Here is a 17,851-nt window from a genome sequence, read left to right on the forward strand (position 1 = left end):
CTGGCTGTCAATACAACCTTCTTACCACAAGATGGAGCTGTTTACAGTCTACCTTACAAAATTACATAGATTTCCAAAGGGGGCAAAAATAAGGAAATGTGGAGATTGTGTAGAATTGCATCAGACTTTTTAACACACATATGCTTATGAAACTATTTAAATCATGAGCTCGGTTATTGTTAGAGCCCAGACTGTTTTACACAATACTTTTTGGGGGGCATTAGTGTAAGTAAGGTCACTAATTTGGAGGGTTTTTAATTGCTTGAACATTATGAGGGTTGCAATAATTAGTTGATTGGTTAAACTAATCAATTTGCAAACCTTTTGATAAACTAAAAAGGTGTCCCTGTTAATCAGGCAGCCTGTGTTTAATACAAGTCATTACAAAAACCCCAGGAAGCAGATAGCATCTTAAGAGACATCTTCTCTAAAATAATTTGTGCTTCAACACCTGTATGCATTATCTAAAAGTGAAGAATGCTTTTTTTGCTCTCTCCAGAATTATTTTATTCGTATGCAGATTTATGCAATTATCATACAGTTAATGTACTATGATTATCTTAATTACTAGCCCTAACAATTATTATTTGGGAGGGGAGGAATGCTGTGGGAGACTTACGCTAATGTCAAAGACCCACTGAGGATAGAGGAATAATTGTGTGAGCTATACAGGAACAGAAACGGTAAATTCAGGCAGAAGCTAAATAACATGTCTCTGTACTGGTGCACTGCATAATCATTATCTCTTGCCATTGTAAATAACAGCCTGGATAGCTCAGTTGGTTAGAGTGTTGTGCTGATCACGCCAAGGTTGCAAGTTTGATCCCTGTATGGGTCGACTGCACAGTCCTGCATTTCAGGGGGTTGGACTGGATGATTCTTAGGGTCCCTTCCAACTCTACAATTCTAGGATTCTAAAAACAGTGTTGATAAATTCAATTACCAGCTGTTACGGAAAAATCTAGGTGCGAGCCTGCTCAGTCACCCAGCTCATCGGGCAGAGCCCACGGGTCCCTGTGGAATAAAGGATGGAGTTCAGCCACCAACCGGAGCAAATAGCTGTAGACCAAAGTTTATTGCGCAACAGTTCAAAGAGGAATTTTGAACCCCGAGGATAGGGTGACAAGGACTTTTAAAAGTTTCTGTTTTATCCCAGCATACAGTTCATTAAGCATCATCACTACATCATTGCTACATCAGAAAAGGGGAGGGTTATACATGATTAACACAGGCGGATACAGGATATGTATTGGGAAGTACATTCTAAGCACCTACTACAAAGAGACAATAGAAATTTGGTTTGCATAGTCTGCCACCTGGGCAAGTCTGGAGGAGTGCCTTTGCCCAGCGATTGACACCTCTGAGTGAGTACTCCTGTGTGTAGGTGTCCTCCCACTTGAGGGATTATGGCGGGGACCGAGTGGTTTCCAAGTCCTTGGCCGATGAAGCAAATTGGCGGCGGAATGAAGGAAACTAGCAAAGGAGTTGATTTTATATGATTTTTAAAGCTAGGTAACTTCCCTGCTAGTCGAAAGGATACATTTATGCACAATATTTGTATCATTTAACAACTTTAAAGATGTGCCCCCCCACCCCACCCGGTAATTTCCGTAACAAGCTTTTCTATGGACATTGGCTTTCTATAGAGCCTAGCTTGTGAAAGGCTGGGCAGCAGCCCCAGCATCATGGAACCACGGCCTACACCGGTGATAATGCAGTAGTTGCAAGAAAAGAAGCTGGATAGTGCATTGTGGGTAACCAGTTTTGTTTTGTTGTTGTTGCATCTCCTGTAAGGATGCCCAGAGACAGCAGCTGCCTACCCTCCCAATGTAAATAATGTACTTAAAGGTGCAAGAGAAAAGCAGGTTCTGAAAAGAGGAAATCACGGCATTCCTCTCTGAGAAGCCAGCAGCACCAATATTTTGACAAGCTATTTAGACCAGCATGTCTGAACCGAACCAAAGAACACCCAACCCTTGAAATTTTAATTTGCACCAGAAGATTTTGCAGAGAAGCAAGCTGGAACACAACTTCTTTTCTGACCATTGTGGGGAAGATGCTTCCACGCCACATGCTTAGAGTGGAATTGCCATTCTTCACTTGCTCTTTATGAGGTATCCACACGACACCATCATCCAATCATTGTCATCCTGTTTTCCCCCAATGGCTCTTCTGCCAAAAAGTGAATTTTCAGAAGAACGAAAGACTAACACAGGCTTGACACCTGTACGATGCCTTTAGCTTTACTCTTCCATCTTTTTAGAAAAGTATTATTATTTTTTTAGAATACTGTATTTACTGAATTAAATTTGAAAGTATTTCAAAACCGCTTAATGTTTTAAACGTTTCCAAGTGGTGTGCAACAGTATGAATCAACATAAAAACACTTAAATCAATATCAAAACAGAAGCCCATTGATTCAGAGATCAGGGAAAGCTGGCACAAACAGATACATCTGAAGATAACTGAAGCAAATAATTGCTGCTTCACGTATGGCAGAGTGAAAGGCATTCCAAAGTGATGTAGCAGCAGAAAATGCCCATTTTAGAGCTATCATCCTATGTTCTGTAGAGTGGTGCCATGAGTAATATTTCCTTGGGTGATCTTAGAAGTCTATTGGGATGAGCACCCTGCCCCCAAGTTTTTGTGGGCTTTATAATGTTAATAAACGTTTACATGGCCCTGTGACTAGTCAGTAGCCAGTGCCGTTCCCTCAGCATAAAGGTAATGGCTGCATGTCCAGGTATTCCACTCAACAATCACTGCAGGGTTCTGGAGCGACTGCAGCCTGTCTTAAAGTGGGATGGACACAAAAAAACTGCATTATTCCTGTTAGTTTGGACAAATCTGCTTGTATATTATTGCTAACGTAGCACTAGCAAGAACCCTTTAAGGTAAGTTAGTAGATTGGAAAGTGAAATACTGGTGGACTACAAAAGAGATTTAAATATGCTCGCAAGGCAAATCTAAAAAAATGCATTTATAAGCACACAAAATTGAGAAACACTGGCCTGCGAGCGCTCCTAATTGGGGAGCCTTTACCAAAGGCATCATGGACTTTGAAGAAGCACAAACTCGGGACAAAAAGGAGAAACAAGCTAAGAGGAAGGCACGCTTGGCAAATCCTCAAATGTGATCAACTCCTGCCTGGAAACCGATGTCCCCACTGTGGCCTCCACAGTTACTTCTGGACTCACTGTTAAGACTGTGTAATGTCAAGAAGAAAGTGGCACAATTACAGTTTACATACAGATGCAAGCTCCTTACTCTGCGTGCTTTGGGAGTGGCTCTAAATGTTCTGCAGATGTAGTTTTTGTTGTCTTTAGTTCCATTTGCTCACTTTATTGCTTTTTATTTATCGGTTGGTGATAAGGAGAGGGAAAGGGAAATGGGGGGATGTTCCATAGGAGCCACATAGTTTTCTCTTGACTGATAACTCTGTTGGTAGATCAGGAGGCTCTTAATCTCAGGTTGTGGGTTCGAGCCTCACGTCGCACAAAAGATTTATGCATTGCAGGAAGTTAGACTATATAACCCTTGAGATCCCTTCTAGCCCTACCATTCTAGGATTCTATGAATGCAGGATGCCAGTCCTTCAATTATGTTGTGGGTGGGTGTGAAAAGGCATCCATCTGTGGAGTCAAACTGTTGTGTTAGCAGCACTGAAGTGACCGCCCTGGGACACAAACTTGGGCACTGTATAGAAGTCCTGGTCTGCTGCCCAGACAAGACCTCGCTGAAATGGTCCAAAGGAAAGCAGAGCAATATGTCTGGCACCAGCTTAGTTGCAGGAGTTGCCAGAAGGAAGGTGTACAAAGCACCATCCAACCGTCTTGGGGACTGCACTCTGGATTTGTGTAGGGTTCACTCCTTAGCCTTTTCATCTCCCAAAGATATCCCACAAGGCAGTGGAGGTTTAGGATCAGAGTTTTCCTTCTCCTAGATGGGCTACCTTCCCAGGTGAATTTGCCAAAAAGACCTTCTTGACTGTTGGACCCACTATTTGTCTCCTCTATTCAATCCACTGAGCCTACCTTCGCATGCAGGTTCAGCTGGCCATTCCAAGCCACTATGGCATGCACTATGGCCGGCCAGCATGGCCACTATGGCATGCTGACAACTTCTAGGAGCCACAAGAGAGAACTGGGTCCCAGGGTCATCTAGTCCAACCCCCTGCAATGCAGAAATCTCAACTAAAGCATCCATGACAGACAGCCATCCAGCCTTAGCACTTCCAATGAAGCAGAGCCCACCACTTCTTGAGGGAATGCCTTCCATTGTGGAACAGTTCTGATTTACAGTCAGAAAGTTCTTCTTGAGATTTAGTCGGAATCTCCTTTCTGGTAACTTGAAGCCATTGGTTCGAGTCCGACCCTGCGGAGCTGGAGAAAAGAAGCTTGCTTCATCTTGTTCTTTTGTATTATTATTATTATTATTATTATTACTACTACTACTACTATTATTAAGGTCCGTATCATTAAAGCTATGGTTTCCCAGTAGTGATGTATGGAAGTGGGAGCTGGACCACAAAGAAGGCCAGTCGCTGAAGAATTGATGCTTTTGAATTATGGTGCTGGAGGAGACTCTTGAGAGTCCCATGGACTGCAAGAAGATCAAACCGATCCATTCTTAAGGAATTCAGCCCTGAGTGCTCACTGGAAGGACAGATCCTGAAGCTGAGGCTCCAATACTTTGGCCACCTCATGAGTAGAGAAGACCCCCTGGAAAAGACCCTGATGCTGGGAAAGATGGAGGGCATAAGGAGAAGGGGACGACAGAGGACGAGATGGTTGGACAGTGTTTTCGAAGCTACCAGCATGAGCTTGACCAAACTGCGGGAGGCAGTGGAAGACAGGAGTGCCTGGCGTGCTCTGGTCCATGGGGTCACGAAGAGTCGGACACGACTAAACGACAACAACAACAACAACTATTATTATTATTATTATTATTATTATTATTATTATTATTATTATTATTATTATTAGCCGCTGGGGATGGGAATGGTTAGCGGTATAAAGACGTATCTATTTTTGTTTCCGAGAAAGAGCGGGCCCTCGCTTGTCGGTTGTGGGCCGCGGGGGAGCGCCTGTAGAGGGGGCGCTTTCCCCTTCACCGTCCTCGGCCGCCTCCCAGCCCTGGAGCCGCTTGGGCGCGGATGGGCGCTCGGCGGGAGCGCCGAGTGCGCGCTGGCTGGAGCGCGCCGGGGTCGCCGTCTCGGGGGCGCAGCGCTCGCCTCTCCGCGGCTGCCTGCTTCCTTGCAACGGAAACGAGGTACGTGGCTCGGATGCGCGCACGCGTTGTCTGGAGGGGCGAGCTACCGGATTTTTATTTTTTTAAGGGTTTGCGGGGAGTGGAGAAACCTCCTGCTACCTTTTAACTAGGCATATTCATCTGGCCTGAATTAAACTCTCAGCAACCGGGGATCATCATGCATAGCAGAAAAAAAAAGGGGGGGGGGAGGGAAGCCGTGCATTTCCCGGTGCTGCAAGAAACTGAAGCCCGGACTGGCTGTTTGCGTGGCGCTGCCTGCAGTAGCTGTCTAGCGCCAAGGTGCAGCACTTTGGTCTGTCTGGGAGCTCTGATGGTGCGCTTCGCTATCCGGCCGGTTTTCTTGGCAGCAGCCTGTCTCTCTTGATAGGCATTTTTCCAAATACTCCTCCACCACCACCACTAAATCGGGGTGTTGCACCGATCTCTGCAAAATGCTACGGTAAGCGAGGTGCAGGAGAGGAAGCTAAACGTATTATGTAACTAGCCCGCACTTAGTTTTCTGCCTCATCATCTTTTCTTTTTTTTAAATTGCACTTCAGCATGTGCAGCGTAGAAACGAACGGTCAAAGCTGGTAAGGAAACACTGTATGTAGGGTCCTTATGAAGGGATGTGGTCAAAAATTTTAATGAGAGCCGGAACTTCGCTAAAATGATGGCTCAGTTGGAAAGTCAACAGTCCCTTGTGGGGAAACCCTGTTTTTTTATTGCAGTGGTTTTTATCTCCTTCCTTGGAAGTTTTCAGGCAGAGGTTGGATGGCCATCTGTCATGGATGCTTTGGTTGAGATTCCTGCATTGCAGGGGGTTGGACCAGAATGACCCTCGAGGTCCTTTTGCAACTCTGCAATTCTGTGATTCTAAGTTGGCGAGGGACGTGGGTGGCGCTGTGGGTAAAACCTCAGCACCTAGGACTTGCCGATCGCATGGTCGGCGGTTCGAATCCCCGCGGCGGGGTGCGTTTCCGCCGTTCGGTCCCAGCGCCTGCCAACCTAGCAGTTCGAAAGCACCCCCGGGTGCAAGTAGATAAATAGGGACCGCTTACCAGCGGGAAGGTAAACGGCGTTCCGTGTGCTGCGCTGGCTCGCCAGATGCAGCTTGTCACGCTGGCCACGTGACCCAGAAGTGTCTGCGGACAGCGCTGGCTCCCGGCCTATAGAGTGAGATGAGCGCACAACCCTAGAGTCTGGCAAGACTGGCCCGTACAGGCAGGGGTACCTTTGCCTTTACTTTAAGTTGGCGAGGCAGAGTCCCCTTCATTCAAGACCATTCTGCTGCAAGGCAGTGGTCCGCAGAAGGGTGACACACACACACACACACACACACACACACACCACTACCACCTGGAGCGTGGCTCAAAAACAGACCCAGTTCGCCTCCCGAAGGAATTCCTAATTAAGGAGGTGAGTCAGGGTCACAGAAGGACCTTCCAGACATGCATCACTACTAAAGGGAAGGCTATCGCTCCAAAGGGTGCTCTCTGCCTTCAGCGTCGGAGGCAGTATTGCTCCTGAATATCACTTGCTGGAAACCACAGAATGGGAGAGTGACCTCGGGCCTGAGGGTTTCCCGCAGGCATCTGGGTGGTTGCTGTGAGAACAGGATCTTGCACTAGATTAGGCTTCCTCAACCTCAGCCCTCCAGATGTTTTGAGACTACAATTCCCAGCATCCCTGACCACTGGTCCTGCTTGCTAAGGATCATGGGAGTTGTAGGCCAAAAACATCTGGAGGGCCGGGGTTGAGGAAGCCTGCACTAGATAATCGACCTTCTGGTCTGGTGCCTGGTTTATACCTCACCTGATCCACGATTTCCAAATATCCTGTGCACCTGGGCATGAACTTGAGATGCTGACTTTGAAGTAAGTGCATAGAAGATTGTTCAGTACAGTGGTACCTCGGGTTAAGAACTTAATTTGTTCTGGAGGTCCTTTCTTAACCGGAAACTGTTATTAACCTGAGGTACCACTATAGCTAATGGGGCCTCCCGCTGCCGCCACACCGCCAGAGCACAATTTCTGTTCTCATCCTGAAGTAAAGTTCTTAACCCGAGGTACTGTTTCTGGGTTTGCGGAGTCTGTAACCTGAAGCATCTATAACCCGAGGTACCACTGTATGGTGCTAATGGTTGTGCGTTGCTGTACTGCATGTTGTCTTCATGGCGGTTTGCCCAAAGGAAGCTATTTGTCAGTTTGTCTGGGTGGCTCTTACTTCGGGCATCTGATCTACAGCTTCATTGCAGAGCAAATAATTCACCTCTGGTATCTCACAGCCAAATTGCCCTAGAATCATAGAATTGTAGAGTTAGGAGGAACCTCAAGGGACCTTGCAATGCAGGAATTGCAGCTTAAGCATCCATGATGGCAGCAGAGCCCGTTTCTCCTAAATGCGGGTCTCTCCCAATTACCTATGAAACGAGGCCAGGGATCCTTTTATTTTATTATAAACAATATTTCTAAGGAGATATAGAGCAAAACCTTCTGGCGTCATAAACGTGATGTATAAGATGACAAAGTGCAAAAGGGGGGAACACAACACAGACATAGTAGCTCAGTCAGTGGAGCATGAGACTCAATCTCAGGGTCATGCGTTCAAGCTCACATTGTCAAAATATTCCTGCATTTTAGGGGGTTGGACTTGATGACCGTCGTGGTCCCTTCCAGTTCTTCTATACTGTGAGTCTGATTCTAATACATATTGTCAGGAAAAGTTTTTTTTAAAAAAAGCTGAAAATTTTGTAACATAGAAAAATAAGTGACCTTGCTATTTATTATTCTGGACACAAAGATATTTCTGTGTTTTCTCAAATTAGCTTTCCTTAATAGTGCTGTTTGCTGTTAGTAATGCTTCTTGAGCCAAACTGAAGAGGAATAAATTTTGAAAGTGAAAGGAATGTGTAGGTCAGAAGTTCTGAGTCTTCCTAACTTACCCACGTCTTAGAGGCTCGCTCTCTGTTTGATGAGGCACTTTTTCCCCACTGGAGTTCACTTCAAAGGTTGGAGCCTAACCGAGAAGAAAATGATTACTGGGAAATAGACTGTGGAGAGAGGTAAGCCTCAAATGGATGAGGGATTTTTGAGGGGAAATTTACTGAGACCTTTCATGAATGCCACAGGAGTTCCCTGTGGACGCCAAGTTGGGAACCCCTGGGTTAAGAGTTACCTCTTTCCCCCCGCCCCCAATAACTGGTACACTCTTTACTGAACACACTTTCCTTCAAGTTTATATAACATATAGGTTCTTAATTCTCAGGAGAATTGCCTCATCTGCAAAATAATAATAATAATGCAGCAGTTTGATGTTTTTGTCTTTCTGTTTATTTCATATTTTAGTGTGCCCTGTCTATTTATTGACCAGATTTCCAGAGTTTTGAAACCTTTCCATTTTCAGTGCTCATAACTTTGCTTCTTTCTCCCTTTCTGCCACCCCAAGTTCTTAATATTTTTACAAAACATCCGAGCCTCTCTGGGGCAATAACAGATGGAACACCTGTTTGAAGTGGATCTCTCTAAAACATCTTCCAGCTTGGCGTCATCTCTTAAAATGCCTTTAGTTAAAAAACTAAATCCTTGACTTCCTTAGCCTAGTAACCTAGCTGAACCAAGCAGGCTGGCGTCTTAACTCACTGCGCCAGTTATTCCACCAAGATCCTGCACAGTATTTGGGTAAATCTGTGCTTCAGACTTAGGCCAGTTTAAGAGGTGTTCTTTCTCCTAGGGATTCCTGGAAACTGTCATTGCAGGGTGTAGTGTAGTTCTGGCATGCCCTCAGCCTTTCTCTCCAAAAACCTACAGTTCAGTCAGCTTCTGTTTCCTAAGGATGGGAACACCATGTAGTCCAATGCACCAACTTAGCATCTCTCAGGGAAGCCTTGCAAATCTGGCACTAGTTATCACCAAGACAGCCCACCTCCTCTACAACTTTACAAAAATGGCCCTTTCCTGAAGTACATCTCAATCACTAGCATGCTCTAGTTATCTCCTGCTTGGACTACTGCAATGTGCTTTATGTGGGGCTACCTATGAAAGTGACCCGGAAACTGCAACTAATCCAGAATGCGGCAGCTAGACTGGTGACTGGGAGTGGCCGCTGGGACCATATAACACCGGTCTTGAAAGACCTACATTGGCTCCCGGTACGTTTCCGATCACAATTCAAAGTGTTGGTGCTGACCTTCAAAGCCCTAAATGGCCTCAGCCCAGTATACCTGAGGGAGCGTCTCCACCCTCATCATTCAGCCTGGACACTGAGGTCCAGCTCTGAAGGCCTTCTGGCAGTTCCCTCCCTGTGAGAAGTGAGGTTACAGGGAACCAGGCAGAGGGCCTTCATGGTAGTGGTGCCTGCCCTGTGGAACACCCTCCTTGTCAGATGTCAAGGAAATAAATGACTATCCGACTTTTAGAAGACATCTGAAGGCAGCCCTGTTTAGGGAAGTTTTTAATGTTTGATGTTTTATTCTGTTTTTAATCTGTTGGGAGCCACCCAGAGTGGCTGGGGAAACCCAGCCAGTTGGGCGGGGTAGAAATAATTTTATTATTATTATTATTATCATTGCCTGGAAGCTGCCTGGGCACAGAGGGGCACACATCTTCATTTTGCAACTGACACCAGAAGCTTCTCAGACGAGACCATTAAGAGTAAATTTTTCTATGCTAACTTTTGCCCAGTGTAGGGTCAGACGAATGTTCTGGTTTACTGCTTTATTTTCATTTTGATTGCACAGACTTGGTGTTTCTCCCCGTTACCCCATTTTCAAGACAACTTTAAAATAACCTGCTTAATTGGATACTGATTTTTGGACACACTCAAGGTTTGGTGGTTCCCCCGTTTTGCTTAGAGCGTTTGGGTTAGACTAATAATACTTGATAAAGTGGCCAGGAAAGGACACAGACTGTAGTTGTCAAGGAGGAGACTTGAATTTCTCCCTTTTTACCTACTCCTGAGTAGACCACTGAAAGGGCATTCCCCCCACCCATCATACTCTGAGAGGCTTGAGACTGAACCAGGGACTTTCTATGCAAGCATTCAGGCATCCTTCTTTCTCAGCCCTACGCCCAAGGATTGAACCTGGGACCTTTTGCATGCAAAGCAGATTATTTATTTATCTAGACAATTTATATACCGCTTAATTACGTCTGTCTCTAAGTGGTGTATAGGAGGATCAGTACAATGGAACTGAAACGAGTTAAATCAATTATTATTATTATTATTATTATTACTACTACTACTACTACTACAGTGGTACCTCAGGTTACAGACACTTCATGTTACAGTCTCAGCTAACCCAGAAATAGTACCTCAAGTTAAGAACTTTGCTTCAGGATGAGAACAGAAATCGCGCGGTGGCAGTGGGAGGCCCCATTAGCTAAAGTGGTACCTCAGGTTAAGAACAGTTTCAGGTTAAGAACGGACCTCCAGAATGAATTAAGTTCTTAACCTGAGGTAAAGGTAAAGGGACCCCTGACCATTAGGTCCAGTCGTGACTGACTGGGGTTGTGGCGCTCATCTCGCTTTATTGGCCAAGGGAGCCGGCATACAGCTTCCTGGTCATGTGGCCAACATGACTAAGCCGCTTCTGGCGAACCAGAGCAGCACACAGAAATGCCGTTTACCTTCCTGCCAGAGCTGTACCTATTTATCTACTTGTACTTTGACGTGCTTTCAAACTGCTAGATGGGCAGGAGCTGGGACTGAACAACCGGAGCTCACCTCGTCGCGGAGATTCAAACCGCCGACCTTCTGATCGGCAAGTCCTAGGCTGTGTGGTTTAACCCACAGTGCCACTCGCATCCCTAACCTGAGGTACCACTGTATTATGATGCAAGAACGTAGGGCAGATTCATTCCTACTGAGCTATAACTGATTGAGCGTTGAACATTGCAGGTAAACTTCTCACTGTGGGAAGCCACCTACTTAAATAAGCCAAGATTGTGAGACCCACCCTTGCCTGGCTGGTCCTTGTTTCTGGAAGTGTTCTGGTCTCATCCAGCCCAGTCGCACTTCTACTTTACGGTGCTTCTCCCCCCCCCCCCCCAGCTTTGTTTTCTAATTTCCCCCCAAGTTGTCAGTTTGCTTCAAATATGCGCTATTCTCCCTTGGTTACGAGGGATCACTCGCTAATTTACCACCGAGGTCGTGTCTCCTTTTCAAGTGAGGGATTGCCATGGTGACACCTAGACGGATATGAATGCTGTTTCCTTGCCTGATGAGATCCGAGTCAACCGGCTAATGGAGCCCCGCTGAAGCCTTGCGTGGGGGAGAATGGCATGCACAGCTCTGTGCCATTCACAAAGAGCTACCTTGCTGCGACAGTTCATTGATCAGAGATAGCTCTTATCACAAGGTTCAAGTTGGAAGCCTTGCTTTTGTCCAACATTTAACAAAGCACATTTATTTAAAGACCAATGTTTCGTTTCAACGGGAAACATTTGGAACTGTCAGGTTAAGTGGCTCATTTAAATATTGCCCATGTATCTCTGTCGTGTCAATTTCTTTAAAAAAAAAAAAATGGGGCAATTTTTCACTACCAGGCCTGACAGGCAGCGGGTTATAATGACAACAGATCAGCGGGTAGGTTGTTCCACGACATCCTTTTTGAAACTTCTTCCTCAAATATTATTATTTTTGTTGTTTCAGAGCAAACTCGGGAAAATACCGTATTTTTTGCTCTATAAGACTCACTTTTTCCCTCCTAAAAAGTAAGGGGAAATGTGTGTGCGTCTTATGGAGCGAATGCAGGCTGCGCAGCTATCCTAGAAGCCAGAACAGCAAGAGGGATTGCTGCTTTCACTGCGCAGCGATCCCTCCTGCTGTTCTGGCTTCTGAGATTCAGAATATATATTTTTCTTGTTTTCCTCCTCCAAAAACTAGGTGCGTCTTGTGGTCTGGTGCGTCTTATAGAGCGGAAAATACGGTATTTAATGGGGGGGGGGAAACCAATGTATCTTTTGTTGGGAATAAATTAAAGCAAACTTCTGGAGGGAAAAAAATCAGATGGTGGGGTATAATTATGATGGTGATGTGAACAGGCTTTATTTTATATTTCTTTACAACTGATCGTGGGTCCAGATCCAAGAGTTAATGTTCTGATACCTCAGGAGGTTAGCGGTGGGGAGCTAAACCCAAAAAAGGCAATGCACAGGAAATTTATCCCTCCTTGATATTGCAGATGGTGAACTGCTAGCCTGCAGGCCGGATGTAGCTCATTGCATCTTTGGGTCCGGCTTCTAACTCCACAGCTGCACCCAGCCACTGCGCATGGTTGGTGCATGAGGCAAGTTTTACGAGGCTGACAGCACATGGAGGGGAGAGTGAACACTGAACAAGAACTGCAGGAAGCAGGACCCAGACTCAGCGGTTGTTCTAAAGGGCTAGCTCAACATTCCTCAAATCTGCCTGTGGAGGAAGGCAAGAATCAGTTGACCCCATATTATTTTGCTGAATCAGGAGCTGGGCACCTTTGCCTTCCAGCGGTTGCTGAACTGCGGCAGCTATCAGCCCTCAAAAGCGTGGCCAGTGGCTAGGGATGATGGGAGTTGTGGTTCAGCAACCTCTGGAGGACTAAAGGTCCTCCCTCCTGGGTGAAATCAACTCACCTGAGCAAACCCAAACCTGCAAGTGAATGCACTGACCATCACCCCCCCCCCTGCAGTGTTGGAAGCCGGGGGCTACATATGAGTTGCATTTGTGTGTGTGTGTTAACTTCTTAATCGTAGCAGAGCAATATTGGGGGGGCGGGGACAAGGGATTTGGAGCAAACATACTTTAAGGCAGCCTAGGACCCTACAAGAGAACTTACTCATGCCTAGGAGACAACGGGAGGTGCTTGTTTGCCGCTTGTGGAGAGAACATTGTGCAGAAAAAGAACATCTTGTTATTGCTGAGCTGATGGTTCTGCAGAAGGGAACACTGCTGTTCCAAGGCACTTTTTCCTGCTTTCGTTACTTCTGATTTCTGATGTTCTGAATTGCATTACTGAATAGACTGCATTATTTGAGCGGCCGCAATACAGTTATGTGTAGAAGTGTTTCAGTTGGTTTGTATTTATTGACAGGTAGGTTGCCGTGTTGGTCTGCCGTAGTCGAAACAAAATGAAAAAATTCCTTCCAGTAGCACCTTAGAGACCAACTAAGTTTGTTATTGCTATGAGCTTTCATGTGCATGCACACTTCTTCAGATACCTGATGCATGCACACGGAAGCTCATACCAATAACAAATTTAGTTGGTCTCTAAGGTGCTACTATGGGACGCGGGTGGTGCTGTGGGTTAAACCACAGAGCCTAGGGCTTGCTGATCAGAAGGTCGGCGGTTTGAAGCCCCGCGACAGGGTGAGCTCCCGTTGCTCAGTCCCTGCTCCTGCCAACCTAGCAGTTCAAAAGCATGTCAAAGTGCAAGTAGATAAATAGGTACCGCTCCAGCGGGAAGGTAAACGGTGTTTCCGTGCGCTGCTCTGGTTCGCCAGAAGCTGGCCACATGGCCCGGAAGCTGTACACCAGCTCCCTTGGCCAATAAAGCGAGATGAGCGCCGCAACCCCAGAGTAGGCCACGACGACCTAATGGTCAGGGGTCCTTAAGGTGCTACTGGAAGGATTTTTTTTATTTTGTATTTATTTGTTACACCTAGGGCAGCCATATGTGTGTGTTTAATTCACGTGCCTGCTTTGTTCACATACAGAGAAAGGGAGAAGGAAATCCATTCTCTACAATAGGAGTGAGGCTCTCCATAAGTTGTTGGACTCCCATTAGACCCAGCCAGAATGGCCAAGGGTCAGGAATAAAGGAAGTTGTACTCCAGCAAAGATCTGGCTGGTCACAGGCCACCAACCCCTGCTCTACATGAAAGAGAGCAAAACATGCTCCCTTCTTCATCTTAGGTTGCTCCATGCTGCTATTTTAAGCATATTTTTTCCGCAGGCTGATTCCTGTATCAGAGATAGTCCTGTCCCAGCAAGGAGATTGGCTTCTGAATACAGAGCAGGATCAGCAGTTAGAGCAGCATTTAGGCCTCTGGTACAGAATGTGTTCGCTGTAGCCGTCAGCAGCCATGAAACCTGATCCCGCAGTAATGAAACTAATATAATTGGCACACTGTGGAGGTAATCACAAGGTGCCAATATTTTTCAGATAATGCTGAACCATGTTACAACTCGGAAGCTTGCTTTTGCTTAATGTTTGTCCATGCGATTTTGATTTGAATATTTCAATAAGATCATTTAGAAATACTATAAACAAAAAGGTTTTAAGGTTCATGTCGGAAGGAAGCTATTAAATGGCCAGGCAACCAGTTTCCAAGGTTTTCCCAGTCACTGAATAAGTGGCTTACCAGAGTAATAGATCTAAATGTAAGTAGAAGCTAGCTGTTGTAAACTAAGAAGTGGCACTTTGTTGTATGATACAGTGGTACCTTGGGTTACATACGCTTCAGGTTACATACACTTCAGGTTACAGACTCCGCTAACCCACAAATAGTACCTCGGGTTAAGAACTTTGCTTCAGGATGAGAACAGAAATCGTGCTCCGGCGGCACGGTGGCAGCGGGAGGCCCCATTAGCTAAAGTGGTGCTTCAGGTTAAGAACAGTTTCAGGTTAAGAACGGACCTCCGGAACGAATTAAGTACTTAACCCGAGGTACCACTGTACTGAGTATTCAGTACCTTGCCCATACTTTTTCAATGGAAAGGAAACCATCAATGTAGACATATTACTAAAAAACCAATAGATGAGTTACCACCATATTTCTTTTCTCTGATTTTCCAGAGCCACGTCTCTCTGAAGATACGCACTTGATAATGGCCACGCTTCTATTTGGGTGTTGCAGAAGCCCGTGCTCCTCTAAAATTGCTGCAATCTGCTTTGTCAACGCTTGCTGAAGAAACATTTTTTCAGACAGACTTAGCCACAGACTAACACCTGCTTTGAGTTTGTATGGCCGATACCGATAAGATGGGAAAATGGCAGCCGCGATTGAGTTAGCAGGAAGAGGGTTTTGCATCTCAGATGCCGGCTTTTTGCACTGTGATGGCATGCAACCAGACTCCTGCAGACTTCGTTGTCGCTCTGAATGTAAGCACCTGGCTCACAGACCCCAGTTACACAGTGCTCCCAACCCCGCTCAGGCTACTGCTGGCCATTATCATGCTATTCATGATTGCTGTTGGATTTCTGGGCAATGCTGTCGTCTGCCTGATTGTCTACCAGAAACCAGCCATGCGTTCGGCGATCAACCTGCTTTTAGCTACCTTGGCTTTCTCGGATATCATGCTGTCATTGTTTTGCATGCCTTTCACCGCCGTCACTATTCTGACGGTGAGCTGGAACTTCGGGGCTCGCTTCTGCCGAATATCTGCCATGCTGTACTGGTTCTTCGTCTTGGAAGGGGTCTCGATACTCTTGATCATTAGCGTCGATCGATTCCTCATCATCGTCCAGCGCCAAGACAAACTCAACCCCCAGCGCGCCAAAGTCATGATTGCGGTTTCTTGGGCCTTTTCCTTCTGCATCTCTTTCCCTTCAGTGGTTGGGTGGATGTTCGTAGAAGTCCCGAGCCGCGCTCCCCAGTGTGTCCTGGGCTACACAGAATGCCCTGCAGACCGAGCCTACGCCGTGATGCTTCTTGTGACTGCTTTCTTCGTCCCGTTCAGCATCATGCTGTACTCTTACCTCTGCATCCTGAACACCGTCCGCCGCAACACCGTCAGAATCCACAACCACGCCGAGAGCGTCTGCTTGAGTCAGGTGAGCAAACTAGGCCTCACCGGGCTGCAGAAGCCTCGCCAGATGAACGTAGACATGAGTTTCAAGACCAGGGCCTTCACGACTATCCTCATCCTTTTTGTTGGCTTCTCTCTGTGCTGGCTTCCGCACACGGTGTTTAGCCTGATGTCTGTGTTTAGCAGAAATTTCTACTACAGCCCTTCTTTCTACATCACCAGTACCTGTGTGTTGTGGCTGAGTTACCTCAAATCCGTATTCAACCCTGTCATCTATTGTTGGAGGATCAAGAAGTTCCGCGAGGCCTGTCTGGAGTTCATGCCAAAAACATTCAAGATCTTCCCCAAAGTGCCTGGACGAACGAAAAGGAGAATAAGGCCAAGCACAATATATGTCTGTAGCGAGCACCAATCCGCAGTTTAGGAACCGTAAAAAGAAAAAAATACTGAGCAGCTTATATCTTCCGTCACTGCCCTCACAGCACCATGCTGTTTTCTTTAATGTGTTGATTGTAACCCAGAATACTTAGGGAGTTTTGTTCTTGTTATCCATTAAATTGAAGCACTTCCCACACTAGTCTCATTGTCAGGTTAAACAAGTGTTGTGGTCTTACCAAATACACTGCCAAATAAAATATACTGCCTGTATTTTCTTCTGTTTTCTTCTGCTTAGGAAAAAGCATCACCAACAGCCAAGCGCACACGGTGAAATAATCGGTATCGGATTTTAGCTCCATGACTCCCCATTATATTATTTAGGTTTGTCCTGCAAAGAGCAACACGCGGCAACAAATTGGCAGTGTGAAGCCCAACAAAACACAATGAGGCAGAAATCTTCCCTTGTTTTTTATCTATCATTTTGCACAATCTAGCAAAAGTGGGTTGTGATTTAAAACATTTAATTTCATGGAAGAGCCCAGGTTATGTATGTGCTGTTAAATGCAAGATCACATTTTGTTCTTTCTAGGCTTATTCTCTTAAAAATAACAGTATGAGAGAGAGAGAGAGAGAGAGAGAGAGAGAGAGAGATCAGTTTTGGGATCACGGAGGCTGCAGGAGATGAGCCCAACCCCCTGGCTGCTATACTGATGAAGGACCACCACCCACCATCAGTTTCGTGAACAAAGTTTCCAATGGCCACTGGAGAGAGGACCTCTCAGGAATGGCACCCAAGTTGTGGAATACCCTTACCTGAGAGGCTCATCTGGCGCCTTTAGGTGCCAGGAGGATGTTTAATTCTCTTACACCCTTTGTGATTTTAACATCTCAGCTATAATCCACTGTTTTATGTCATGTATCTTGTTTACGATGTGAAAACTAGTTCTCCAATATATAATTTTTGGCTGCGATTGTTTCTGTATTTATTAACTAATGTTTTAAATGGTCTTTTTATAGTTTCGTGCTTGTTTGCTGGTCCTAGGAGGTTATTAGGCAGCCATGATAAATAATACCGCACCTAGTCTGACCCTTAAGTCTACAACTCCCATCATCCCTAGCTAGCAGGACCAGTGGTCAGCGATGGTGGGAATTATAGTCCAAAAGCAGCTGGAGACCCAAGTTTGGGAAACCCTGCTTTAAACAATCAGTTCTATTCAGTCACTAGCTAAGCACAAGAGTTGACTGAGCCTTCTGGGAGGAGAAACCTCTTGAAACATTCATGGTGCACCGATGCAACTCTGCAGCCACTCTGCCCATTTTCGTTCCAAGGACTTTTGCTTCAGGTGCAAAGTACAAAAGCCTGTATCAGGTGTGGGGGACCTTTGACCCTCCTGATACTGCTGAACTGCTCCCCCTGCCCACCATCAGTCCCAGAGAGCAGGGGACGAAGGGAGTTGTTCGGCTGTATCACACCTGCATTATAAGGTGAAGAAAAGCA

At 45.9% G+C, this 17,851-nt stretch overlaps 1 protein-coding gene across 7 annotated transcripts; it reads left to right on the forward strand.

The window, feature by feature from the left end:
• Window positions 1-5,158: 5,158 nt before the first annotated feature.
• GPR45 (G protein-coupled receptor 45) lies at window positions 5,159-17,322 on the forward strand. 7 transcript variants are annotated; one of them, XM_081858267.1, is made up of 3 exons: window positions 5,159-5,271; window positions 7,893-7,940; window positions 15,023-17,322. In XM_081858267.1, the coding sequence occupies exon 3, from the start codon at window positions 15,263-15,265 to the stop codon at window positions 16,397-16,399; it is 1,137 nt and encodes a 378-aa protein (XP_081714393.1). In that variant the 5' UTR covers window positions 5,159-5,271; window positions 7,893-7,940; window positions 15,023-15,262; the 3' UTR covers window positions 16,400-17,322. The 7 variants fall into 7 exon arrangements, with proteins under 7 accessions (XP_081714393.1, XP_081714391.1, XP_081714394.1 ...); XM_081858265.1 differs by lacking the exon at window positions 7,893-7,940 and having other exon boundaries at window positions 5,166-5,271; XM_081858268.1 differs by lacking the exons at window positions 5,159-5,271; window positions 7,893-7,940 and adding an exon at window positions 5,551-5,710.
• Window positions 17,323-17,851: the final 529 nt, after the last annotated feature.

The sequence above is a fragment of the Podarcis erhardii genome (assembly GCF_964252035.2).
Source record: "Podarcis erhardii genome assembly, chromosome: 4".
NCBI classification, from domain to species: Eukaryota; Metazoa; Chordata; class Lepidosauria; order Squamata; family Lacertidae; genus Podarcis; species Podarcis erhardii.